We start from the raw sequence: 27,561 nt of genomic DNA, 5'->3' as shown, positions 1-27,561 counted from the left end.
GCTGACCAGGAAACAGGAAGCGAGACAGGAAAGGGCCAGGGAGGATATTACCAAGGACATGCTCCCCATGAACTGCTTCCGCCAGCCATGAGGAAACCCATTGCTTTAGACGTTAACCTAAAAGGTAATAATTTTAAAAAGGCGAATAACCTGGTGGGCACATTTTGACATTCAGCCTTAAGGAGCTAGCCCCTGGTCCATGGTGGGCATCCCGGCAGTGCCCGTGAACTTGTCTGTCTTCAGGGCTTCCTGAGTCAGATGTGGAACAAACTCCACCTCTGTCAATTAGAAATTAATCTCCCTTGTTCCCTATGTGATCAAGCCTTTGTTTCTTCAGTGCCTCTGGCTTCTTTTTCCTTCTCCCAAGGAGCCAACTTGCTCCCACCTGGGGATTTCCAGAAGCATCCCGTCTTTCTGTACGGAAAAGCTGTGTGTCTCTGGTATCATCTTCGTCTCTTTCCTGTTATACCTCCCATGCTCACGATAGTGTTTGTGATACAGTCGGTGCTCAATAAATGCACATTGAATTTAGCATCATACAATCTTTCAAGGTAGTAAATCATCAAATGGCGGGGGTCGTACTATACGATGAATCTGTACTTGGAACATTGTCCCTTAGATCCTGGTGCCACTACCAACTGTCTTGTGACCTTAGGAGGACCTCTGAGTCTCCGTTTCCTCACTGGTAAAAGGAATATCATAATAATGGTTGCTATGAGGACTAAATAAGTTAATAAATCCAAAGAAGGTAGAATCTGGCATACAGCAAACACAATATAAATGTTTAAGTCTAAAGAAGGTAGAATCTGGCATACAGCAAACACAATATAAATGTTTAAGTCTAAAGAAGGTAGAATCTGGCATACAGCAAACAATATAAATGTTTAGTCATTGTCAGACTTCAGTTGCCAGCTGCGAGAGTCTGAGAAGGTCTGAGGCTGAAGTACAAAATGGCTGTTTCTTCCATCCCCCACACTTATGTTGCCCCAGGGACACTGCCTAGGCCAAGTAACCACTCAGCCCTTGATGTCGAGGGTACTTGGAGGAGAGGCCACTGGAAGTTTCTGGAGAAAACCAAGGCCTCACTGGCTAGGAGATGAGGCCTCCGCGGCTTGGTGGGGGTTAAGTCCAACCCGAGTGTGTTTATTTTCCCCTCTGTCTGGAAAGGCCTCTCTGGTCTCCATGGCAACATGATTTCCTGTCCTGGTTTTCCCTTGGAGGAGATACCTGCTAAATACAGAGGCTGAATACAGGGTGGAGGCCAACATGGGGGCTGCTTTCTTCAACTGCCTCCCCCATGTAAGCTGAGTGGCTAGCCTGGCCAGGGGCCATGTCACAAGAGCCTTTGTTTACGAGTGCAGACATCCAACTTGGGGTGACGTCATGGAATCTAGTCTGGAATCCTTGCTACGCCCCATTTTCTTTCTTTCTTCCTTTTGGAGGGCTTTGTTACTGAGGCTGAGGGCAGGCTCAGGCACAAGCTCCGGTTTGCTAAGAATATTTTCAAATCCTCCTAGCCGCAGGCCATACCCAGGATCTGGAAGCTTCCCTAGCAGTCATTCAGTCATTCCTTCCTCCAGTTATCAGTTCTTTAGTTCATTCAGCAAACATCTGCGTCGTGGGTTAAACGCCCAAACTGTTGTAGGGTTGAAGAAGCAGAGACGAATAGACCTGGTCTTTTCTCTTAAGCAGCTGTGACCTTAGTGAATGGAGATGGGGTGAATGACTAGACCCTGCGGTAGGGTTGAGGCCCCCACACAGGCCCCTGCAGAGGTGGTGTGGGGCTGTAGTGAACAGCAAAATCTCTTAGACCTGCCTGCATTCTGACTTGGTTCCTAGACTCAGTAGCCTTAATCAGATTCTACCCCGAGTCTCCTCATCTTCTCGTCTGTAAAATGGGGACAGCAATGGGGGTAACCATGGGGAAGCAGTATACTGCATGGTGATTAAGAGTTTTCATTTTGCCAGGAGTCGGCTCAGCTCTTAGCTCTCCCTGGCCCAGCTCTGTGTCTTGTGGCAAGCGGCTTAGCCTGTCTGCCAGAAGTTGCCTTCTGAACTTGGCATCCTGTTCTGTGTGGTGCCTTCAGCCCTTCTCCATATTCCCACTGCCTCGGGACCTCCTGCTAGCCTACAGGAGCAATCTCCCAGCTCTACCTGAAATCCTGGAGGGCAACAGGGAGCAGATCCTCAGCAAAAAAACTGGAGCATCTATGTGATTAGCCTTTTTCACGTGTGTTTGGATGTATGCATGCATGCACATGTGGCATGTGTGTTGAGGGGGAGTCCTCACACATGACACCAAGGACGACCTTAAGTGTCATCTTCAGGAATCTCATCTACCTCCTTTGAGTGTCTCCTTTGTCTGGAGCTCACCTACTAGGCCAGACTGGAATCTGCCAATCTCCCCCTCCGCGGCCTGAGATCACAGGTGTGGGTCACCACAGCCAGCATTTTTACACTGCTCCTGGGCATCAAACTGAGGTCCTCGGGCTTGGGGCTTGTGCAGCAAGCTCATTACCATCTGAGCCATCCTCCCAGTCCCTGCAATTACCTCTTCATGTCATTATCTGGGGTTTTATTGTTAGTGCTGCCGAGGAGGGGATAACGTTGTGTTGTGTCTTGCCGGAGATCCAGATCAGGTCCCATGCTTGCAAAGCCAGCTCTACCGCTGAGATGTACTCCAGCCCTAACTATCTGTTTATTGCCTGTCCCTCCTCCCTGCCGGAGATAAGAAGCCACATGCGCCTCAATTTACCATCTTACCTCTACCTCCAAGAATGTGGGTGGAGCTAGAGATCACGGAAGCAGTGGAAATGACTGAAGGATGAAGTCAGCTCAGTGTGGCAGCTCATGCCTGTTTTATCTCACCATGTTGGAGGCTGAGGCAGGAGGATGGTTGTGAGTTTGAGGCCAGGCAGGGCTACATAATGAATCCCAGGCCAGCTTAGGCCATCACAAAAACAAAAACATGGGGAAGTCAAACTTACTCTTTTACCATATGATCTTTCTAGTGTAATCGAAGACTCACCAGCCTATTGTATTATGCTCTAGGCACACCGATCTAAGAAGCCATGCAGTTGCACACTACTGAGCTCTCTAGAGCAGATCTTCTTTCTTCCCTATCCGATAGTGCCGTCCTCATACATTAGCTTACCTGTGCTCCAAACAACTATTTGAAGGAGACAGTGTGCGGGGCGTGCTGCCGTCTTCAAGGCCTTTCCCACCCCCTCTCCATCACGGCAGAGCCACTTGAGGCATTTCATTGATCCTCAGCTCCAGGGAAGCAGGGACACTCTGGAGCCTGTTTCAGTGACAGATTAGGAAATCCAGACCTTGGGCAACCGGAGTGAGCTCTTCTTCTGACAAAGATTGGGCTAACGGCGGCGTGATGGTGATTAGATTATCGCTGTAGTCTCCTAAAAGATGAGCCTCCGGGCACGTCTGGGAAGGGCTTTCTCGGTGAGGTTAACTGAGGTGGGAAGGCCTGTCTGGTGCTGCGGCCCCAACCCATTCATTCATGTTCCAGACTGAATGAAAAGGAGAAAGCAAGCTGAGTACCATCATCCATTTCCTCCTGCTTCCTGACTTTGAGTGCCTCGTGACCCTTAAGCAGCCATTGCTATGACTTCACCAAGCATGATGTGCTCTGCCCTGGAATTGTGAGCTGCTTTTGTCAACTTGCACAAGTCACAAATCCTCAGTATGCAAAGAAGATGTCATAGTCCCATATCCTTGGTCACGGTTGAGTGAAGAAGGGAAGCTATCAATCTCCTAAGGCTGTGTTCTCTCACTGAACCTCAGAGAGCTATCTATGGAGAGCCGAGCCACTGAAGCTAGTGACTATCAGGGTTGTCAGCTCTCTATCAGGGCTCCTTATGGTGTCAAAGCCAGCTGGAAGTATGTTTTCTGGCCTTAAAAATGCCCAGTAAGTGATATAAACCTGTAATATGGGAGTAGGACCCGGATAGGGAGCTGGCATTCAAGCAAGTTTTAAGAGATGGCAAATGTTATTCCTAAGCAACAGAATGGGGACAAGGTATTCCAAAAAGCCCTCTGATGGCAGTGACAAGGTGGACAGTCTTTAGGACGAGAGGCAGGACCATGCTGTGAGTGGATGCGTGGTGTAGATGTGGTCAGGGAAGATGATGAGAGAAGGCATTAGACAAAATGTACCCACTGCCCTGACCAGCAAAGTGGCATGTATCTCAGGCAGAAGGATCACTTGAGCCAAGGAGTTCAAGGCTAACTTGACCAGCAAAGCAATTCCTCCCTTTTATAAATATGTAAACTAGGGCCTGGAAGATGGATCTGTGGGTAAAGAATCTGCTGCACATGTGTAAGGACCTGAGTCTGGATCCCCAGAACTCACATAAAGTCAGACATGATAGCATACATCTATACCAAGTGCTTCTACAAGATGGGAGGTGGAGACAGGAGCATCCCTGGGAGCTCACTGGTCAGCTAGCTTGGTGTATGTGGTAGTGGATGATGGGGGGACCTATCTCAGAGATAGTAGAAGGTGAGTACCAACACCTGTTCTTGTGGCACACATGCATGTGCATACACAAAGATAGTTAATCAATATATGAATATATTAGATGATATCATAATATATTAATCTCTATATAGAGATATAGAGATTCTCCCTCTCACTCTTTGTGAGCCTAGAGAAAACTAGTGTTATTTGTTCGTTCGTTCGTTCAGGGCTTTTCCATTCTGCTGGTTGCTAGGTGCACAGCAATGAATCAGACAGAGAAAACAACTGCCTTTTCCAGGCTCACAGATCAGTGGAGGAGCAGACAGTAAACAGGACGAGCAAATGCACTCACCATGCTGGTTGTCTAGATGTTGATGCAGCCATGAAGACAAAGCTTTCAGTGGAGAATGAAGAGATGACCGAGTATAGAAAATGATTTAGCCATAAAGTTTCCAATCCGTGGTCTTCAAAAAGAGACTTTTTTCCTCAAGCAAAATCTTCCAAAAATCATCCTAACAAACACATACACACAAACACTTTTTCTTTCTTCTTTTTTTCTTTGTTTTGTTTTTATGTTTTTTTTTTTTTTTGAGACATGGTTTCTCTGTAGCTTTGGAACCTGTCCTGCCTCCCGAGTGCTGAGATTAACACCGCCTGGCTTACTTTTTCTTTAAACTGAAGCATTTCTTCACTATGCAGCTCTCGGCTGATCTTGAGCTCTCAGTCTTCTTCTCTCTATGTCCCCACAGCTGGAATCCTGGGTGTGCACCATCACATTCCACTTTTTTAAAAAATTACCATTATGATTAAAACCATCTTTTTACATAAAAGCCAAAGCATTGACCAGTGGTGCACACCTTTAATCCCAGCATTCAGGAGGCAGAGGCAGGCAGAGCTCTGTGGGTTTGAGGTCAGCATGATCTATAGAGTGAGTTGCCAGGGCTACACAGTGAAACCCTGTTTCAAAAAGCCAACAAAGCAAAAGCCAAAGCATTGATCCAATCTGTTTATAAATATTAATTTATTTATCTCCATTCTATGGAAAAGGAAATGAAAAGTCTGTGATGGACTATTAGCCAATTAAGATGTCACAGTGGTAAGCTCTGTATGGTAGGATATGCCTTTAATTTCAGGCAGAGACAGATAGATCTCTGTGAGTTCAAAGTCAGCTTCGTTTATATAGTGAGTTCCAGATCATCCAGAACTACATGGTAAAACCCTGTCTTTAAAAAAAAATGTCACAGCGGCTGCAGCTCAGGACTTCAGAACTTCCATCTAATTGACACACCAAAACCTTGAGATGGGTTATTGTTTGAGACAGGACCTCACGTAGCCTGGAACTCACTGTGTAGCTAAGGATGGCCTTGAACTTCTGTCTCCTCTTTCCACCTCCTAAGTCTTGGGATCAGAAATGTGTGGGACACCACACCTGTTTTTTTTTTTATTTTATTTTTTTTTTTTTACCACACCTGTTTTTACACAGTGTTGGATATCAAACCCAGGGTTTGGGATGTGCTAGGTAAGCATTCTATCAACTAAGCTCTGTCACCAGCTTTCTTGCTATTTCGACTGTACAAAGCCCCAAGCAAAATGAATTTCCTTGAAGGCCGTGTTTGATTAGATAAGTGAGATCTTTCCAATGTGTTCCAAGAGACAAAGGTCTTAGGCAGGTGATGTGAGTCAAACCTGCCTTCAGGACCAGCTAGTCTTGTTGCCATTCTTCCTGATTAATACCCATTCTGTTGTCTTATATAGCTGTATGCTCTCCTTTTTTATTTATTTATTATGTATATAGCGTTCTGAGCACCAGATCTTATTATAGATGGGCGTGAGCCATCATGTGGTTGCTGGGAATTGAACTCAGGAACCTCCAGAACAGCAATCAGTTCTCTAAACCTCTGAGCCATCTCTCCAGCCCTCATTTTTTTTTTTTTATTCCAAAGTTCCGGTCTTCAATGAAGGACTGCCTGGAATGCACTAGAGACCTGGTGTTTTAGTTTGGTTTTCTAGCACTAGGACAAAACTAACCAAAAACACCTTGGGGAGAAAAGGTTTATTTGGCTTACATATCCTGCTCAGAGTCCATCATGAAGGGGAGTCAGGAACCTGGAGGCAGAAACTTAAGCAGAAGCCATGGAGGAATGCTTCTTAGTGGCTTGCTCTACACAGTTTGCTCAGCCTGTTTTCTTTTACACCCCAGGACCACCTGCCCGTGAGTGGCACTGCCCACAGTGGGCTGGACTTTTCCACATGGATCATGGGTTAAGAAAGTGCCCCCACAAATTTGCCTGGTGGCCAGTCTGAGGTTCTTTCTTTCCAGATGACCTAGACAACCCTAGATAATCCACACCTAACCAGCAGCCGGTTTGAGGGAGAACCTGGGAGAAAACTGTTATGTACCATGGTTGTTGTAGGTGGCAAACATTGTATTAAATTATTTGTCAAAAAATCTTAGACTTGAGCCAAAGTCTTTTACTTACCCAGTGGCAAACTGGTAACATTGCCAACTGTAGCTTGCAGAGAATAATGGTAATCCGAAAGATCACTGAAACAGTCACTACCTGGCACCGTCATTTCGTGAGATATTAATTCTTAGTTTGTTTCTGGTGGATTATTCCCTCCCTTCATCCCAGAAGTAAAACGGCTCTTTGAGTTTTCTCACTAAAAGAGGTTCTGTTGACAAGGCAGGAAGTGGAAGCGAGTGAACAGCCAAACATGGTGTCACCCACCTGGAACCCCAGAACATGGGAGGCAGAGGCAGGAGAATCACTAGAAGTTCAAATCCAGCCTGGGCTACAAGCAAGTTCCAGGCTAACCAAGGCTACATGTGGAGACCCTGTCTCACAATAGTAAGAAGAGAAGGGAAAGAGTGGGGAAAGGAAGGAAGGGGAGAGAAAAGAAGGCTGGAATCTTTATTTCCTGTTTGGTTTTCAGAACGTTATTTATGGGGTGGCCACAGGTTGGGTCTCCCCTGAGAACAAGGAAAGGTGAGTGTCTCTCTCTGGTGGAGGGAGGTGGAGGGCAAGCCAAGGCAGAAGAGCTTCGGGTTAGAAACAGGCAGATCTAGGGAGAACAAATGACTCTCCCCACCTTTTCTACCTGTTGGGAAGCAGGCTGCTTCCCAGAGAAATGATCTCATGTCGGGCGTTTGGACTGGGGCCTGAGGCTCACAGCCTAGCCTTGGCTTCTTGCCCAGGTGGGCACAGCAGCAGCCAAGCCGCTTGTCTTCCAAATACCAACAGCACACGGATCCAGATACCGATCTGAAATGTAGCGAGCAGGCAGCAGACCTGTGAGCCCTTCCAGGCCTGCCGCTGTGACCGTCCTCAAGGACATTTAGTTCCTTCCGCTCACTGACGGCTGAGTGGACGTGTCCAGCAGCTGCCCCCCCAACCCGATCCCCAACACACACTAACCCTTGCCCTCGGCCGCACTGGATCATGTGCTGAGCCCTTTCCAGACATCTTGTTCAATCTCATCCCGAGGGCTAATGTTTTTCCACTTTTGTAGATAAGGAAACTGAGGTTCAGCGATAAGCGGCCTGGGGTGAGGGTAGGTTCCACACCAAGCGGTCTCACCCTGGAAGCTGGGGCTGTAAATCACAGAGGCCCTGGGTAGCTAAATCCGTGGAACCGAGGAAATCGGGATACCAAACTGATGGTTTAGCCCTGTGTTGCTGAATCCATAGAACCGAGGAAATCGGGATACCAAACTGATGGCTTAGCCCTATGTAACTGAATCTATGCAACCAAGGAAATCAGAATACCAAACTGATGGCCTAGCCCTGTGTAGCTGAATCCATGGATCAAGGAAATTGGAATACCAAACTGATGGCTTGAGCACGGGTTACCCGGCAGAGGCAACTTTCCCATTCTTTGTCTCCATTCCGTCTTCTCATAGTATGACTGTGTTTTCAGTTATGTCTGTGTTGTTCAAGAAGGTTGCCAGAAGCTTCTACAGCTATGGCTATCCTTGTGGATATGCAAGTCTGCTTCTTTGGTGTCTCAAGCAAAAGCACTTGTTAAAAAAAAAAAAAAAAGCACCTCTTTAAAAAACAAAACAAACAAAAGCCAGAGTCCCCTGTGTTGCCCAGCCTGGCTTGGAACTCAGAGATCTGCCTGCCTCTGCCTCTGGTGGCAGAGCTGATAGCTGATCTGATCTGATCTGGTCACGTCACAAACCTTCATGCCTTGATTTTCTAATTAAGCAACTTTGCCCAAGAGTGACTTCCCCAGCAGAGTGACAGCTGATGGGTGAGGGAAGGAAAAACTGCATTGCTCGGTGGAACCAGAGTCTGAGTGGCTTCCTTCAAAAAAATCTGTGACCACAGTGCTTATTTAGCTTGAAGATAAGGGGCCAGAAATGAAGGTTGATTCTGGGACCGGTGTTCAAATAATCGCCTACTACTCCAGAAGTGGCGCCGGTACATTAGAGGTGGGAGATGCTGCGTTAGTGACCCTGTCATCTGGAGGGTGACAGCGGTGTGCGGCTGGTTTTAATAGTTGCTTGCCTAGTGTCCACTTTTCCTTTTCTTGGTCATTGTGTTTGGGGCAAACTGAGCCAAGTTAAATGGTCCCTCATCCTTCTTTGAACGTTGGGGTGTGAGCAGTCTTTGTTTCAGGGATCCGGGTGTAAAATGCACTGTTGTATTAATGGGTCGCACACTCAGAACTTGTTCTTGCCCTTACTCGTCTCTTCTCTCTGCCCTACTCATGGGCTTGATGCCTGGAGTTTAAGCAGTCATTCTGAGGCCAGGAGACTCACACACACCTAGGCCCTGATAGCATGTGAAATATTGAAACAGTGGAGGAAGACTACTTATGCCTGGGCAGCTTTGTTTGCCTTTTTAAAAAGTGTTTTAGAATTCATTATTCCATACGTGTGTTCACATGTAGTACCAGTGTGTGAATGTCGGTGTGCTCATGCCATTGCGTGTGCGCAGAAGTCAGAAGTCAACTTTTTTTTTTTTTTAAGTATACAACATTCTGCCTCCATGTATGCCTGCACGCCAGAGGAGGGTGCCAGATCCCATTACAGATGGTTGTCAGCCACCATGTGGTTGCTGGGAATGGAACTCAGAACCTCTGGAAGAGCAGCCAGTGCTCTTAACCACTGAGCCATCTCTCCAGCCCCAGAAGTCAACTTTTAGGAGTCAGTTCTCTCCTTCCCACATCTTTCTGTGGATAGAACTCGGGTCACCAGGCTTGGGTGGCCGGCGCTTTGTCCCTGGGAGCCATCTTACCAGCCCTGCATTTCCTCTTACTAAACTTCTTTGGATCCTTTGTTGGTATACTTGCTTCTTCTCTCTTCGCCTCACTACACAGATTTGTGAGAATCATTGTTTAGGGTCTCATAAGGTGAAGCGTGGTCCATGGGCCCACAGCAGCAGCACCTGGGATCTAGACCGAGATGCAGCTTTGGGCCCAGCCCCAGATCCCAAATGGCACACACAAGCTCCTCAATGACCTCACGGTTGCGTTGAAATACAAAAGATGGGAAGTTGGGGTTGGGGTGGTTCTACAGGTATCATCAATGCTTGCTGCTTAAGCATGAGGACCTGAGTTTGGACCCCAGGACCCAGGCAAAAACCCCTGGTGCACCTGTAATCTCAGCACTGTTGTGTCCCTCGGGTTGGCTAGCCAGCCACAGTAGCCAAAATGGCAATCACTAGGCCCCACGAGAGATCCCTGATGCAAAAAAAATAGTGTGGTGAATGATTGAGGGCATTCATTATTGGTCTCTGGCCTCCACACATATGTACACCTCACACACACACACACACACACACGTGCACACACATGTACATACACAGCTCATTGCATTCCTTTTCTATAGTAAACATTTGCTAAAAATAAAATTAAATAATTCTAAAGCACGAAGACCCATAAGTAGCTACAAACTGTGACTGATGGTCACCTCACTGATACAACGAGGTTGTTTGGACTCCACCAGATTGGATTAAGTGACATTTGTGGTAGATCAGCCGCGATGGTTTGAGTCTGAAATGTGCCCAGGCTTAGGTGTTTGAACACTTGCTCTGCTCTAGTGAAGCTCTTTAGGGAAGTCATGGAAACATTGGGAGCAGGAGATACATCTGGCAGAGATTTGTCACTAGGACAGGCTTTTAAAGGTTAGAGGCTAGCCCACTTCTGGTTGGAGCTCTCTGCTTCTTGTCCGCCACCACATTGTGACTAGCTACAAACTCCCCTCCACACCACACTGATGAAGCTGTCCCAGACTCTCCAATCACCTCCCTTTTCCCAACACCGTGGACTGATATCCCCTAAAATGTGAGACAAAATAAAACCTTCCTCCTTTGAGTGGCTCATGTCGGGTATTTTGTCAGGACGAAGGGAAAAGTAACTAATTTAATTGGCTTAGCTCACCATCGCCAGCGTTAGTGAAAGAGAAGGAACTCGTGAGGGCAGCCAGGAAGAAGGATGTGCAGAGAGTAAGTTCCTACACGGGTATTTACTATGTTCCAGGCACTGTGAGAAGCACCGCGTCAGCCGCTTATTTAGTCTCCCTGGCAACCGTGTGACTCATTCTATAGATGAGTAAGCCGAGGCACAGAAAGGGCAAGTTACCGAGCTGATAAGTTACAGAGCCAAGACTATAGCAGCCATATGGTCTCTGCAGAGTCTGGGCTGTCTTCCTCTGCCCAGTCTCTAGGGAGAGTTTAAGAGCACCTATGAGCTGGCAGAGAGAGAGTACAGGTCAGATAAGAGTTCATGTTTCTGTTTCCCCTCCAAGTCAGTGCGGCTTGGAGGGAGAGTTAGACAACGCTCGATTTTAAACCTCACCCCATCAGCGTGTGCTTGCTGAATACCTGGTGCTGTGAACTGGGTACTTCCATGCAGGAGCTTTCTTCTGCCATCACAGACAAGGGGGCAGGTGGGCAGGTGACGAACGAGTCCTAGGAGGAAGCAGGCAGAGTGAGAAAATCCATGGGAACACAGACCAGGGACACTAGTCCTGGCTGTTTCCATGAAGAAAGATGCGGTAGACATTCCACTGTGCCCAGTGTGCCACTGTGCTGGGGGTTTGCAGAGGGGGTGATAACAAATACAGAAGCTCAGAGGCGTCCAGGGGAGTTCTGTTTCTTATAGCCAGCCCTCAGGGGTGGGTTTTATGATCTTGCATTTTTCGGATAAGGAAACCGAAGTTCAGAGAGGTTTAGGAATAAGTCGGAAGCTAGTGTGGCCCAGGAAGTCCAGCAGCTAAGCAGGCTCTAAACCCAGATCTGAGGCAAAGACTGTGTTGTTCCTTGCACATACCACCCTGCCCCTTGCTGCCAGACCCCCTGTGTTGTCTGTGCCTAGATACAACAATGCCAGTGCTGGGTGGCAGCCACAGCCCTGTGGATTTCTTTGCTTTCACCCCTTTCTCTTGACGTTTGGAGCTCCAAGTGGCCTGGATCATGACAGTGAGGGTGTTCTGTGGCTGTGCTCAGTGAGTAGGCTCAAGATGAGCGACTGCTCCCTTGCCTAGCTGGCTGGCTTAAACCAATAAGAAACCAGCAAATCTCATATCGAAGGGTGCCAACCCCAGATCCCCGACCCTATTCCTCTGTGTGTGGTTCACCAACTATCATGCTAAACATCTCAGTGTAACGTCTTAACAAACCGCTATCCCCTACCACCCCTGTGCTATCAGATTCCTCTGCGGTTTTGTTTGTTTGTTTGTTGGTTGGTTTTTTTTTTTAATCTTTCACTGTCCCAATGCAAGGAAATAATGAGATGTGTTACAGGCATTATTATTTATTATTAATAAATGCATGTGGTACAGAACCAGGGAAGTGGATTTGAGTCGGCCCTCACTAGGGAAGAACATTCAGTTCTGGGAGGAAGGATGCCAACAGGCCATCCATCCAGTGGAGGGTGTCCAGAGAGTGAAAGGCTCAAAGCCAAAACGAGTGAGTAACATTGAAAGCATTTGGGGTTGTCTGGCCTGCCTCAGATGACTCAGGCGGAGACCGCGCTTGCTCTGAGCTCTGAGCTCTTGCTCACGGGCCCCTGCACACTTCATTTGCTTACTTGCAGCTGAGGCGCCAGTGGGCCTCTCTCAAGCCTGCTTAACTTTCCTGACTTTCCTTCTTCGAGCCCAGGGCCCCGCTCTCTCCTCTCTCCTTTACCACTTTCTTTCCTTAACGAGACAAACAAGAGGAAACAAAGTGCTGTGCACTGAGTGGTTGCTGTCTGAACAGATCCTCCTGTCCATCGTCTGTCCGTCTGTCTGAACTTACAGAAGATGGCACCGCTTCCACCTGCGTCATCCCCAGCCGACATCCATCTACGTCCTCCCACTCTCCCACCCTTCTACAAGGAGGCTCCAATCTCGAGCTGATGTGACGCTTTAGTGAGGAGTCAGGGCACCTGCCGAGGGTCCTGATGACCAGAGATTGAGCTAGGAATCCATGTGGTAGAAGGACAGAAGCCATCTCTCAAAAGTGTCCTCTGACCTCTACACATGCGCCACGGCACGTGCATACCCACACACATGCATGCAAAATAAAAGAATCAGTATACAAAGTAGGTTAAGAAGCTTAATTTTTTTCTGTCCTTTAAATGGCCCCGCTCCCACCCCTCTGCTCACTTAGTTTCCCATGGTCCAGTGAAAGGATGTGCATGTCATTTTGTTTATTTATTTGTTTGTTTGTTTTGAGCCAGGTCGCACGTATAGCTCAGGCTGCCTGATGCTCGAAATCCTCCTGCTTTGGGCTCCCAGGTGCAGAGACCACCAGGAGCCTGTACCATCGTGCTTGGCTCCGTGCCAGCACTCTTCTTGCCTTCTTACCAAGCTAGCTCTGTTAAATCCTTCAGCTCATACCACAGCAACCCAACATCCCACCAAACAATGGCACAATGTTTGATTGCCACTTCTGGCAACAGCGTGTTTGAACTATAATCCACAGACCTTAAAAATTCACACATTTAAAAGCACGCAGTGCAATGGGCTTTGCAATGGGATATTCATAGAACCGTAAGTACAGTGTGAGAACATCGTCACTACTATAACCCCATAATCTTCCAATTTCCTACCCCAGTCTTAGGAAACCATTAATTTGCTTCCCATCTCTATGGATTTGCCTGTTCAGAACAATTCGTGTGAATGGAATCAAGAGATGGCACGGGTCAGTCGTCCCCTGGCTTTTGTGACAAGTAACCTTACTGAGCAGATCTGCTGCACATTCATCTCTGCATGCCTCTGGTGATGGACTTTTGAGTGATCTGCACTCCTGTCTGCTAGGAAGAAAAGTGCAATACACATGCGTATGTTTTTGAGTTGGTACATGTTTACCTTTCTCTTGGTCACTGGTAGGGTCCAGGGAAAGTTCAAGCTTGGTTTTGTGCAAACCTGCCATTCCCGTTGGTAAGGTGGGAGGATTCTATTTCCCTCTGTTCTTGTTATTGCTTGCTATTAACTGCCTTTTTTCACGACAGCCTTCCTTGTGGTGTAAAATGGAATTCTGCTGTGCCTTTGGTCTGTGTTTCCATGATGGCTCTTAGACCTCCCATCTTTGCCCAAGATACTGAACATCTTTTGGTACCTCTTCCTTACAGATACACCATGCAGCTCCTTTGCATGTTTAAAGCTTTGGAGCTGGGTGTGTTTTTGTTACTGTGTTGTACGGATTCCTCACTTATATTCCACATGCTAGTCTCTTACTAAAAATGTGATTTGCAAATATTATCTTCCATAATCAAGTGGTATGCTTTCACCTTATTAGAATTTCCTTAGATATATCCACTGCCTACTTTGGCTGATGTCCAGTTTACCTTTTCATTGCTGTTGCTTGTGCTTTTTAGTGTCACAGCTAAGGAATTATTGCCAAGCCTGGGACCATAAATATTTATGAGTCCAAGATTATAAAGATCTATGTTTTCTTTTTTTAAAAAAATATTTTTTTTTACGGTTTATTTAACTTTATTTTATGTGAAGGTGTCAGATCCCCTGTAACTGGATCTTCAGACAGTTGTGAGCTGCCATGTGGGTACTAGGAATTGAATCTGGGTCCTCTGGAAGAGCAGTCGGTACTCTTAAGCACTGAGCCATCTCTCTAGCCCCAAGATCTATGTTTTCTTCTAGGGGTTTTGTAGTTAGTAGTTTTCATCTCTGATCCAGCTTGAGTTAATCTTTATATATAATATATGGTATGAACAATAACCAAAGAAAGCAAAAAGCATAGTTTGTTGTAGGGATTGCCTTCATTCTTTTGCTTTAGGATATTTAGTTGCTCCAGAGTCACTTGTTTAAAAAATACTCCTTCCCCGTTGAATTGTTTTGACTTTCTTATTGCAATTAAATTGAGCACAAGTGTGAGATTGATTTCGGGACCCTTGCCTCCATTCCTTTGATCAGCATAACCATCCTTATAGCAATCTCCAACTGTTTAGTTATTGTGCCCTCTTGGTAACCAGGAATACCAACTTTGTTCGTATGTGTATGGGAGGGGATGGAGAGCAGAGGGAGAGAAGATGGGAGGGAGAGAGGGAGATAGGGGCAGGAGAGGAGAGAGAGAGACCCAGAAAGAGAGATTCAGAGAGAGTGAGAGAGATTCAGAGAGAGGAGAGAGTACGTGTGGTGTGGAACTCTGAGTCTTCTCACACTAATCAAGTCCTCTACCATGGAGCAACACTGTGAGCCCCAACTTTGTTAATAAAAGATTATTCTGTCAGTTCTGGATCCACTAGATTTCTCCATCAATTTAAGATCAGCTCGTTAATTTTCACAAAGAATCTAGCTGTGATTTCCAACGTTGATGGAACCAAATAAATAAATTTGGTAAAGAAATTTGTGTTTTATCATTTTTTTTTCTTTCCAAGTCCTGGAACTGACTTTGTAGACCAGGCTGGTCTCGAACTCAAAGAGATCCTCCTGCTTTGGCCTCCCAGGTGCTGGGATTAAAGGTGTGCATCACTACCACCCAGCTGAGTTTTCTCATACATGAGTGTATGTATTCTTGGATACCCACACACACATGTTTACACATACATACACAAAAAATTTTAAGAGAAAGAAGGAAGGACAAGGATCCCATAGTTTCCTCAAGAACACACCCCGATGACCTGCTGGCCTCCCATGAAGCCTCACTTCTTAAAGTTTCCATTCCTAGGTCTAGAAAGATGGTTCAGCAGTTAAGAGTGTGCACTGCTCCTGCAGTAGACAGAGCTCAGCTCTAAGCCCCAGCATGCAGTGGCTCAAAACCACCTGTAACTCCAGCTCTAGGGGATCTGATGGCCTCTACTGTCCTCCGTGGGCACTTATACCCACGTACACATACTCACTCATACACAGCCACATGCACATACATGGAATTAAAAATAAAGGAAGTGTGTTTGTGCCTTTTAAAGAAAGTTTCCACAACTCAGTGGTACCAACCTGGGGGGTAATCTTTGAGGGAACACTAATGATCTAAACTATAGGACTGGCCGAAAATAAGGTGAAACGCAAGTAGTGGCCACAGGAACAAAAAGAAAACACTAGGGGACGGTGTCCCTACCATCTTGAATTGGGGGATAATTTTAAAAGTAAGATCTCAAAAGTCACACACTAAAAAAAAAGCAAAAATTAATGCATATACTTAGAATAACTACAGAACAGTAAAGTATCTGAGACCAAGTTAAAAGCACTGGCTGTATGAGTTCAGTGGCAGAGTTGTCCTTAGCATGCCTAATATCTAGGGTGCTGTCCCCAGGACAATCATTTAAGAAGTTGAAAATTTTTAAACAGTTTACTTAAAAATAAAGTTTACAGACCATACCATAAACAAAGAGGCATCTGCTTTAATATACAAAGAACTCTCATAATTATAAAGAATAGGAACTGCTCATAGAGAAATTTGAATTATTTATAAGTAGACACACACAATATACATTTAATGAAGAGTTTGCTATGAAGCCATAAAGACCTGAGTTCAGATCCCCAGAACCCATGTAAAATCTGGTTGTGGCAGAGCAAACTGTAACCCTAACATTGGGGCATAGAAACAGATAGATCACAGGGGCACTGCCCAGCCAGACTATCCCAAACAGCAAGTGCTAGGTTTAGTGAGAGACCCTGCCTCAAATACTAGGGTGGAGAAGTAACTGAGGAAGACATCTTGATATCAGCCTGCACACACATACAGGAAGGAAGGAAGGAAGGAAAAGGAGAGACTGATAACCAAGCTAATTAAGGTAAGGGAATGGACTGACAAGCACTCTTCACAATGGGAAAGAACATGGATGTGTTTCTAGTGGCCTACAAGGATCTGAGCTGGTACAATCCCTTTTGGTATTTGATGCAACCAAACAGTCTATTTCTATGAGTCTCTGCCACCAATGTTTCAAAAATATCAACAAATGTGTAAGCAAAAGGAATTTTAGAATAACTGCAAACTAACAGAAAAGTTTGAAGTACCCCAAAGAGCTCTTTCTTCCTGAATCAAAGGAAAATAAATTGCTGACCATCTAAAAATACATCCAAATGCATGCTAATTGCTTTGGGATAAAGTCACATCTGATTTCCTGAAAGCTGGGAAGTTCTAGTTAGTCTCACTACAACCACCAAAGGCAAGAAATTAACATGGATACCATCCAAGCCTCACATCTCCTTTAGTCTCTGGATTGCATTCACACAGAGGACCCAGTTTGCAATCAAACATTGCTTTTTAATATTTCCTTCCTCCTTTCCTTCTCCTCCCTTGACTGGGGGCAGAAACCAAGGGCTTACTCAGGTTAGGCAAATGCTCTACCACTGAACTACACCCCCAACCTTTAAAAAAAATTCTCTAAATTGCCCACACTGGCCTTGACTATTCGATCCTTTTCAGTAGCAATCTTCCAAGTAGTTGGGATCTCAAGCCTGTTTTATCAGGCCTGGCTTTGGTCTTCAGTCAGCAACAGTTCCTTCATCTTCTTTTACTAGTTAAAGTCTTGGCACTCTAAAAACCACCAGCTTGTTTTTGGAAAGTTTCATTTGTGTGAGTTCTTCATGATAAGATTCAAGTTGTACATCTTGAAAAACACAGGAGTGCCGGGGAGCAGTCGCTCACACCTTTAATCCCAGCACTTGGGAGGCAGAAGCAGGCGGATCTCTCTCAGTTCAAGACCAGCCTGATGTACAGAGCTAGTTCCAGGACAGGCTCTAAAGCTACAGAGAAACCCTGCCTTGAAAAACCAAAAAGAAGGAGGAGGAGGAGGAGGAGGAGGAGGAGGAGGAGGAGGAGGAGGAGGAGGAGGAGAAGAAAGAAAGAAAGAAAGAAAGAAAGAAAGAAAGAAAGAAAGAAAGAAAGAAAGAAGAAAGACACAGAAGTGATGCTATATTTCTCTTGAGGATGCTGGACTCGCATGTGTTGACTCCTGTGATGCTAACTTCGATCACTTCCCTGAGATGGTATCTTTTTTTTCCCCTTTTCAGTTCATAAGCAATTTGTGGGAGGTATTTTAAAATTATGTAAACACCCTGTTTCTCATCAGAAACTTTTTGAAACAGCTTTATTGATTCACATATTTAAAGTGCATAATTTGATGAGTTTTGACATATGTCTACAGCTGTGAAAACATCCCCACAATCACGCTCGCAAACCTATCTGTCATCTCCCAACATTTCCCTCTTTTCTTTCCTGTCATCCTTCCTTCTCATCCTTTCCCACACTCTTCCTATCTGCAGGCAACCACTGACGGCTTTTCTGTCACCACAGACTAATTTATGTTGTCTGAGACTTGGTACATTGAATCATCCGGTCTTTGTCGCCCCCTTCCCCCTCCCGTCCCCTGTGGCCTGGATTCTGTCGCTATGATAACCCTGAAATTCCTCCACGGTGTGTATGTCAGCAGCCCACCTCTTTGCTGATACACACCACACCCTTCTGTGCAGAATTCACAGTTTCTATGCCTTGGTTGGGTTTAATTGATTGATTGATTCATTTTTTTTTAAACTTTGTATTAAAGGCACAGTTTTGTTTTTCATAGTTCTGGGGCTTGGGTCAAGATCAAGATACTGACTGTTTGGCGAGGGTTGCTTCCTGCTTTCCCAGGTGCCATCTTGTTGCTATTTCTAGAATCAGGAAACCACTGGAACAATTTTGTCACTTGTTTCCCATCTCTCATAGATCACCATCTCCATTGCTTGATGTCTGCTGTTTTTAAAGCCATTGTCTCATAATTTGTCTAGCATTTTTTTACTTGTTTTTTTGGAGGGTGGAGGATCATCCTAGCCAATCCATTTGGTTGGAATCATCAGACTTTGAATGAATGAATAGATTTTATGAATATATTTGTCTATTTATAGACATTTAACTTCCTATTGTATTGCTATGATTCTTTACTACCATAATGCATTTTAGTGTTCAAATTATCTTCAACTTGGTCAGGAGGCATAAGCATCACTAATGTAAAATAGCATTTCTCTGCTAAAACCTATAGAGCGGGAGTGGAGGAGGGTAGCCAGGATGACAAGACAAGGGACGTTATCAAAGAAAGGAGGGAGCAATATTATTGCTTTAGCTGAAACTGTCTGAGGGACCTACTCAAAAGAAGAGGTACCCATTTGATCCTCACTAAAGCCACGAAGATGCCTGGTGGGTCTGGTGGCAAGCCATAGAACTATTGAGAGGTTGCTCTTGGTATTTGTAACATAAATCAAAATAGCAGTTGAAGAGACCATTGGGGAGTCTAGAGGAATCCTATTCCTGCCAGTAGTCCTGATGGTGACAGACGGCTGCCTGGCAGAAGGATGATGCTTCTTGACACCATTAAGGAAATACTAGAGAAGGGGAGGTGACATTTGTTCTTCTTTGTTCTAAAAATACCTTTAGTTAAATGTTTGGGCCTCCCAAGCACTTAGTCAGGTACTGGCAATACAGCAGATACAATGGACATGCTCTACTCTCTGGGACCTGACATGTCAGGTAAATACGTTTAAATAAGATAACATAAGTTGTCTCATGAAAACACGTGAGATTCTGACCCTGAATGCGTCAGTTCTTTACAGAGAACTGGGCTCCCACTTCAATAGCAGAGAACTAGAATGATGCCAATTTACTAGTCGTACTTGACTCATATCTGCATTCTGATGAGAATCAGAGAATCTCAGGGACGGTTTGCAAAGGAGACGGCATTTGAACTTGGCTTTGAAGTGGAATTTGTGAGGTAGACACAATGGGGAGCAAAGGCCTCCCGTTCACACAGAACAGCATGCTCAAGCCACAGAGCTACTGAAAGACACAATAAACTGGCTATAGTTCAATGTCACTGGATCATGAAATAGGGATTCTGAGAAATGGGGTAGGGTAGGCTCTTGAAGGCCTTTATGTTATGTGAGGGGTTTCAGATGGTGTTCTATAGAATGCAGCTATTCAGGAATTTTTTAGCCTTCGAGCCATTCAAGAGCATTTAGCGGCAGCGGGAGCTCATCAGATTTACTGGCTAGGGAAACCTCTTTGCCAGCAAAATAGATACTTAGGTGGAGGAGATAATCAGGAAGTAGGAAGATCATACATTCATTAGCAAGAATTACAAAGAGCCTAATATGTACTAATATGTAATTCTTCTACATGCGGAGATTCGAGGACCAGGGCAGACATGTGCCTTGTTCTCCCAAACTTCCCAGAGAATCGGAGACTCAAAGAATAAACAGATGGCAGAGAAGTTTTGTTACAAATGTGATTAACGCTATGGAAAGTCTAGAAGAGCTTCAGAGTATGCAACTGGGAGAGTCAAAGAGAGTGAAGAGCATGAAGAGATGAGAAGGGAGAAGGCAAGGCTTTCTTGAGCAAGGCGATGGGGAGCCTTTTAGAAAACGAAAGGCTGAATGCTAAAGCAAGGTGAACAAGGAGGTGATGAAAGGCCATGGCTACGGGTAATGTTGGGGGATGACAAAGATACTACATGTGGAGCCAAGAGCCCTGAGCGCCTTGGCATTATTTTAAGATGGACCGTAAGATGATGATGGTGTTTTTATTTAAAGTTAGAACATCTAGGCTGTTGGATGGGAATTGTCCCAATACACGGCAAACAGAATGAGCATGCGCACTGCTGGTGACAGCGAAATCATGACCCTTCACCCACTTGGGAATGCAAATGGGCACAGATTATTTTAATAACATTCTGTTGTTTCTCATCCAGTTAAATATGCATGTATTCTGGGCTGCAGCAATTCTGTTCTAGAGGTATGCTAGTCAGCTCTCTTCTCACTATAACAAATACCTGAGATAATCTACCATGAGAATAAGAAGAGGGTTTTGCTGTTGTTTGTTTGTTTGTTTGTTTTTTCCAGCTCACCATTTTGGAGCGTTCAGCCATTGATCAGTTGATTCCATTGCTTATGAGTTTGTGGTTCAGAGTATACTACTGCAGAAGTACAAGGCAGAGCAGAAATACCTTGTGGCTGAGAAGGCCAAGAGAAAAGGAACAGGGGTTCCCACTATCCCTGTCAAAGATACACCCACAAAGACTTGAGAAGCTCTCACTAGGCACCTAAAGACTCCACGATTTCCCAGTGATGCCGTACTGGGGAAAAACCTTTACCACATGGCCTTTCAAAGGCATTTTGTAACTCAAACTATAGCACCAGGTATAGTTGAGAGAAATGAAGACATGTCCAATTGTTGTGCCAACGTTTCCTGGGGAGATGCAGAATAATGTCTACTCCTCCCAGATGGGGCATCTACCACAGACCAGAGTCATAGTGCCACCAAAAGCCAGCTTTAATAAACAAGGGTTTTACTGGGTCCCTTACAGGGATATGGGTGAGGAAGTATAGGAGCAGGGGTAACGCAAAGGCCGCTGCATCACTGATAAGCTCACCTCAGCCTGGACAACTGCTCAAGAAAGCTGCACCCGGAAGCTTTCAGAATGAACACATGAAACTCCTTCAGTTAGAGTCTTTTCTCCCTGGCAATTGTTCATTGTTGATAGGACCTTGGAGGGGAGCCTTGTGAACTTGATCAGTTTCAGCATTTCCCAAACTTGTGAGGAGTTTTCTTCCTCCCTCCAGGAGGGAATGTTTGAATTCAGATGAAATTGTTCCACAGATGTCCACTGTGTAATAGTAATAGTCCCTAACTAAAAGCAATAACTGATCAATAGGAGGATTAGCAAGCATTTGTGGTATATCTATTCAATGGGTATTACCCACAAAAAAGAAACAAATTTGGTACACAGAGCATATAAATAAATCTTCGATTTGTTCAGCTAGAGAAATCAGACGGAAAAGGGTATATAGGGCGTGACTCCATTATATGAGCTTCCAGAATGAGAGTACTGATTTGTGGAGATGTAAACCGTAGAAGTAGTTTTTAGGTGCTCAGTGTATGGGAGAGGATGGGAGAAAGGGACTGAGAAGAGGCACAAGGGAATTTTCTTGAGTGACAGAACCCTTTAATACTGATTGTGGTTGTGGTTACATGAATACGTTTGTCATAATACATGAGGGTTTCCCCTTTAAATGGGTGAATCATGTTTTGTGGAAAGCATAGCACCATAAGGAAAAAAGAAGGGATTGAGAAAGGGACACTGGAGTTTTCAGGGTGTGCTGGAAGGGGGGGTGTCAGTGAGAAAAGAGAGGAAGAAAAAACGAAGAGGATATTTCCAAAATAAAATGTCCTGCAGTTGCATTGAAAGATGGGGGTGGTGGTGTTAAAATTAATTTTTAGGTCTCTAGTTGGGACAGCTTATGGACTGGTCCTTTTCCTATTGGCCTGTCACTTGGCTCCATTACAACATGCTTACCCTGTTTCCCCCTCCCGTCTTGATAATTTCATCACTGGAGTATCAGGCTTCCTCAGGGTGCATTCCTTGGCTCTTTTATGGTATCATAGGAATGTTCATTAATGAAGTGTCTAGCTGGGGTCCACATCTTCAGCTTCAATAAGCTGCACATAGAAAGTACTTATGACAACATTGTGTCAGTCCCGGGTACCCATAGACTTCCGTTATTATTTCCTTAGTAATACAGTTTAGTAACTCTTTGTGGATATTCACTTTGTACTGGGTATTATAAATACTTCAGAGGTGATTTAAAGTTCATAAGAAAGCCAGGTGTGGTGGCATATAACCTTTAATCTCAGCACCCAGGAAGCAGAGTCAGGGGGATCTTGGTGAGCTGGAGGCCAACCTTGTCTGCATAGTGAGTTCACATACATAGTGAGAACCTATCTAAACACAAAAGCAAAACTGCACTATATAAGTGAATTTATTTCTGTTTGCTCAGAGCTTGTTTGTTCTAGAGCTATGGTGTGTGCAGTGTAATTTCAGTCTTTGAGGTGTAATTGGCTAGACTCTGCTATGTCAGTCTCTGTGTGGGGCACAGTTCCTCCATGGAGTCATCAGAGCATTTACAGACCGAGTGACATTTGATTTCCTTTCAGTTACTCTGTCTCCTTTACGGCATATGTATGTATACATATATGTACATATTTAAAATGATTGTAGTTGGTTGATAGATTATATTATCTGTGATCATCATTTTTGAGTGGCAAAAGGTTGTAGTTATAAAGTATCATCAAAAAATATGTTAGGTCTAATGTACTTGAGATCTGCAATATAGTGTTTAGGAGGGGGCTTTAGAGTCAAACTATACACACACACACACACACACACATATATGATGTGGGAGTTGATGTATGCTGTGAATATGTTTTTATTGCCATTGGTTATTAAAGCTGCTTTCAGCCAATAGCTTAACAGAGTAAAGCCAGGCTGAAAGAGATGTATAGAGAGAGTAGGCAGAGTCAGGTAGAAGCCGTGTAGCCTCCACTAGAGGAGCCTGCCAAAAACTTTGCTGGTAGGCCACAACTTCATGGTGATGCACAGATTAATGGAGATGGGTTAGTTTAGGATATAAGAGCTAGCTATCAATATGCTTAAGCCATTGGCCAAACAGTATTATAAGTAATATAGTTTCTGAATGATTATTTCGGGTCAAAGTGTCCGGGAACAAATGAGCAGCATTCCAACTACAACTTGGCGCCACCAACGTGGTCGACTATATCCATGTAAAACACACACACACACACATACACACACACACATAAAATCTTAATCACAACCGGGCTGTGTTGGCACACACCTTTAATCTCAGCACTCGGGAGGCAGAGGCAGGTGGATCTCTGTGAGTTCAAGGCCAGCCTGGTCTACAGAGCTAGTTCCAGGGCAGGCTCTAAAAGCTACAGAGAAACCCTGTCTCGAAAACCAAAAAAAAAAAAAAAAAAAAATCTTAAATCACTTATTACTTACGTGATTTTGGGAAAAATTAATCACAACTGCTAGTAAAAGGGGTGTAACACTCCCACCTCAATGGGCTGTAGAAAGACAACAATTAGTGACTAATTAGTATTTGTAAAGTACTTAGAATAGTTTGGGATAGCACATTAAATACTGAAGAAATTGTAATTAAATGATGTAAATACACTCTCTCCAGGAAAGCTTATCCATGTTCATGTTTTCAACTTCTTTCTATTTATTACTGTGAAGACTTTCTCAATTTAAAAATACTGGTTGGGGATGTAGCTCAGTGGTATAGTGCTACTTAGCATACATTTTTGCTATGCTGAGCATTGCAAAGAAAAATTTGCATATATGAATGTTTTGCTTGTGTATATGTGTGTACAGCACATGTGTGCCTGATGCCTGAAGAGGCCAGAAGAGGCCAATGGATGTCCTGGAACTGGAATTACAGACAGCTGTGAACTACGGTATGGGTGTTGGGAACTGAACTCGGGTCCTCTGGAAGAGTACCAAGTGCTCTTCACTATTAAGCTGTTTCTGCTGTCTCCATTTTGGTTTTTGATAAAGAGGAAAAATTAATCCTTGCCTTCCAAATACATAATTTGTGAATTATTAGTCCAGTCATTTAGCCTTCTCAGTAAGGCAAGGATGAGAGATTGGAGAAAATTCGCGTTGGAGCAACCTTAGGAACTGAACAGAAAGACAAGCGAATAAATAGAGGAAAGGCCCTGTCTTAGTCTGCCTTCTGTTACTGTGATGGACACCACAGTGACAAGCAACTTGGGGAGGAGAGGGTTTGTTTCAGCTCACAGTTTATAGTTCATCATACAGGGAAGTCAGAGCAGGAACTCAAGGCAGGAACTGAAGCAGAGGCATGGAGGAGTGCTGCTTACTGTACTGGCTTGCTCCCAATGGCTCGGAACCCACCTTCTTTTTTTTTTCTACTTTTTTTCCCCCTACTCCCCCTCCCCCCAGAGTTTCTCTGTATAATAGCCCTGACTGTCCTGGAACTTGCTTTGTAGACCAGGCTGGGCTCAAACTCATGGATATCCACCTTCCTCTGCCTCCCAAGTACCTGTAGCTTACTTTCTTATACAGCCTGGGATAGCAGGCCCAGGGATGGTGCTACCCACAGTGAGCTGAGCCTCTCCACACCCATCAATCAAGAAAATGCCTATACATCCACCTATAGGCAAACTCTGTCGGGGTTCCTCTTCCTAGATGATTCCAGTTTGGGTCAGTTTAACAAAGAAACTAACCAGGATAGGTCCTACTTAAGTTTGAAGCTGGGGATTTGTGATAGAGCACTAGCATTCCGAAGACAGAGGCAGGCAGACCACTGAGAGTTTGAGGCCAGTCTGGCCTACATAGAGAGGTCTAGGCTAACCAGGCTACATAGTAAGTCAGACCCACGTCTCAAAACTTACTGGCATTTACTTGGTACTCTTCATTTTATATTTTATAATTTTTTTCAAAAAAATGTCTATAGGCTCATAAAATTAAAAACACTAATTTATGTATTTAGTACAACACACATTTCTCCCAGAACAGAACAGACAGTCACATAGCTTGTTTCATGGGAGAGAGTGGAGCATGTCTAAGCCAGTTGGAGGATTTAGGGCAGAAAAGAGCAAAAGGAAGTAATCTGCAGAGTGAGTTTTCTGAGAAAGCAAAAAAAAAAAAAAAAAATGGCAATCACAAGAAGCACTGTGTGCATCGAATATACAAGAATATATGTACCTATGTGCACTTAATATACAAGAATATATGTACCTATGTGCACTTAATATACAAGAATATACGTACCTATGTGCACTTAACGCATTATATTGCCTCATCTACCTGTAGGTCTGTATCTTATTGTATTTACATTCAGGTATGTGCCTACATTGTAATTTTTTACAATTATTGCACTAATTATATCCCCATGATTTATATTGCTGCATCTTATTGTATCTATATATAGATTTATATGCTTTACGGGTATTTATCTTACAGTGTTCACAATTAGGTGTTCACATGTTTTTCTGCGGACTACTCTGGAATCTGCCTTTTCATTCTTTTATTGTAACCAAGTCCTCCGGGCCGGTATTTTCCCACTCCATCTTTTCCTGCGCCGCAAGTGGCTGCATGCTTTTAAAGCCCTCTCATGTCGCCGGACTTCGGAGCTAGTTAACAGTTTTCACCCTTCCCAGTGTCGTGAGTTATTATCTTGACGATGAAGTACTCAAAAGCGATACCCCAAGTGATTATTTCTTGAGTAGAAATGAGTGGAAGTGGAATTGCTGAGTCAAGGCTGTGTAAAATTTTAGGCGTCAAATCGTACTGAAACCTCACAACCGGCCTCAGGTACGCTTTCGTCACCTGAGGAGAGACGCGAGCGGAGAGGTTGAATAATCTGGCTCAAGGTCAAAAGTAATTAGATGTGGGTGAATTTAAAAACGGGGCGGGCTCCTCCGGCAGCGGCAAGGGTGGAATTTGCGGTTTGGTGGATTTTTTTTTTTTAAAGGCGTGTTTCTGTGAGGGAGGGGGGCCGGGCAGAGGGGAAGGAAACTTGTGTCGCAGTAAAGAAGGAGGAGGGGAGGATCGGACTCAAACCCGAGCCGGCCTCGGCGAGAAAGGCTGCGGTCTGCTCTCTCCAGGCCTCGAAGACATTTGCGGGGAGCCTCGGAGTTTCCCGACAGCTCCGGCGAGGTCCCGGCTGCGTCGGGCCGTTGCCAAGCGTCTGCCCTGTCCAGCAGGCCTAGTTGCTAGGGCCTCCATCTTGGGGCTCCGGGCCCCGCGCCCCCGGAAGGGGTTGCCAGTAGGGCATTCACTTCCGGTCTGGGGCCTGCGGCGGCAGCGGTGGCGGCGGCGGCGGCGGCAGCGGGTCGGTGTAGAAAATGGCGCTGGTGCAGCGGCTCGGGCCTGTCCCCGCGGCGCTGCGGAGGGCTTGAGGCTCGCGAGCCTCTTTCCCCGCGCCCCACGCGCTCGTGCACTTTACACACATGAGGTGAGCGGACCGGAGGGGAGTCTCGCTCGGGGTCGGGAGGTAGCCGTCGGCGCTGCCGCAGGACCCCTCGGGCTGCGGGGCGGCGGTAGCACGGGGCAGTCCCCGGGGTGCGCGGGCCTGGGTGGGAGGCCGCGGGCGGCCCGGGAAGCTTCGGCCCCGCGCGGGCTGCGGCGCTGGCCTCGGTCGTCCTGGGCTCGGAGGCCCGCAGCGCTGCAGCCCGCAGCCCCGCCCCTCCCCCACCGCGCGGGCGCTCTGCCGCAGAAGCTCCGTTTTCACGCGCATCCCCCTCCCCCGTTTTTTTTTTTTTGTTTGTTTGTTTTTGTTTCCTGTTTCAGAGAATTGGAAGCTAAAGCTACCAAAGACGTAGAGAGAAATCTTAACAGGTAAGATGGGCGAGCCTTCAGTCTCCCGCCCCCTTTATAATCGTGTGTTTCTACTCTGCTTCTGCTTCGCCCTTCCTGGGTTTACGGACTCTACCCCCCCCCGCCCCCAGCACCCCCCATCCCGTGTCATTTGCTTTCACACGCAGGGAACAGACATTCGGGAGAAAAACGTCCTCAGGGATATTGCATGGGGGGGGCATTGCAGGGAGACGCGTAATTAAGAGTGTGTTCGTTCTTAAAAAGAAAAGCAAAAGGCAGTTCTTGTAAACTTAGTTAAAGCATTCTCACCCTTTTAGAATTTAATTAGGGGACTTGTGCATTAATTACTATTGTAAATGGTTGCAGGCATTGTGTGACTCATGATTGAGGCGGCCCTTATGGCGGGCTGTCAAACTGTTTTGGCTTCCCCGTTATTACTTTGTAGCTAAATTGTTGCCTTTATAAAAAGATACTATGTGTTCGCATTTTTTTCCTCTCTGTCTCTGCACATCGTAGTCA

The 27,561-nt window shown here is 45.4% G+C and overlaps 1 protein-coding gene across 4 annotated transcripts in view; it reads left to right on the top strand.

Moving 5' to 3' along the window:
• Positions 1–27,561, top strand: part of Tnrc6a (trinucleotide repeat containing adaptor 6A) — a 166,173-nt gene that overhangs the window by 60,107 nt on the left and 78,505 nt on the right. The window contains exons 1-2 of one of the 4 annotated variants that reach the window (XM_050143133.1): positions 26,260–26,680; positions 27,016–27,063. The exons of the other annotated variants lie outside the window; for them this stretch is intronic. Of the exons in view, the coding sequence (XP_049999090.1) occupies positions 26,676–26,680; positions 27,016–27,063 (53 nt within the window). The 5' untranslated portion in view covers positions 26,260–26,675. Of the gene's footprint in view, positions 1–26,259; positions 26,681–27,015; positions 27,064–27,561 lie in introns of those variants that run through there. 4 annotated transcript variants of the gene reach the window in all.

This window comes from Alexandromys fortis, unplaced genomic scaffold, assembly GCF_014885135.2.
Source record: "Alexandromys fortis isolate MF-2015 unplaced genomic scaffold, M_Fortis_MF-2015_v1.1 scaffold_45, whole genome shotgun sequence".
Lineage (NCBI taxonomy): Eukaryota > Metazoa > Chordata > Mammalia > Rodentia > Cricetidae > Alexandromys > Alexandromys fortis.
Note: the sequence above shows the minus strand (reverse complement) of the source record. Positions and strands in the feature narration are given on the sequence as shown.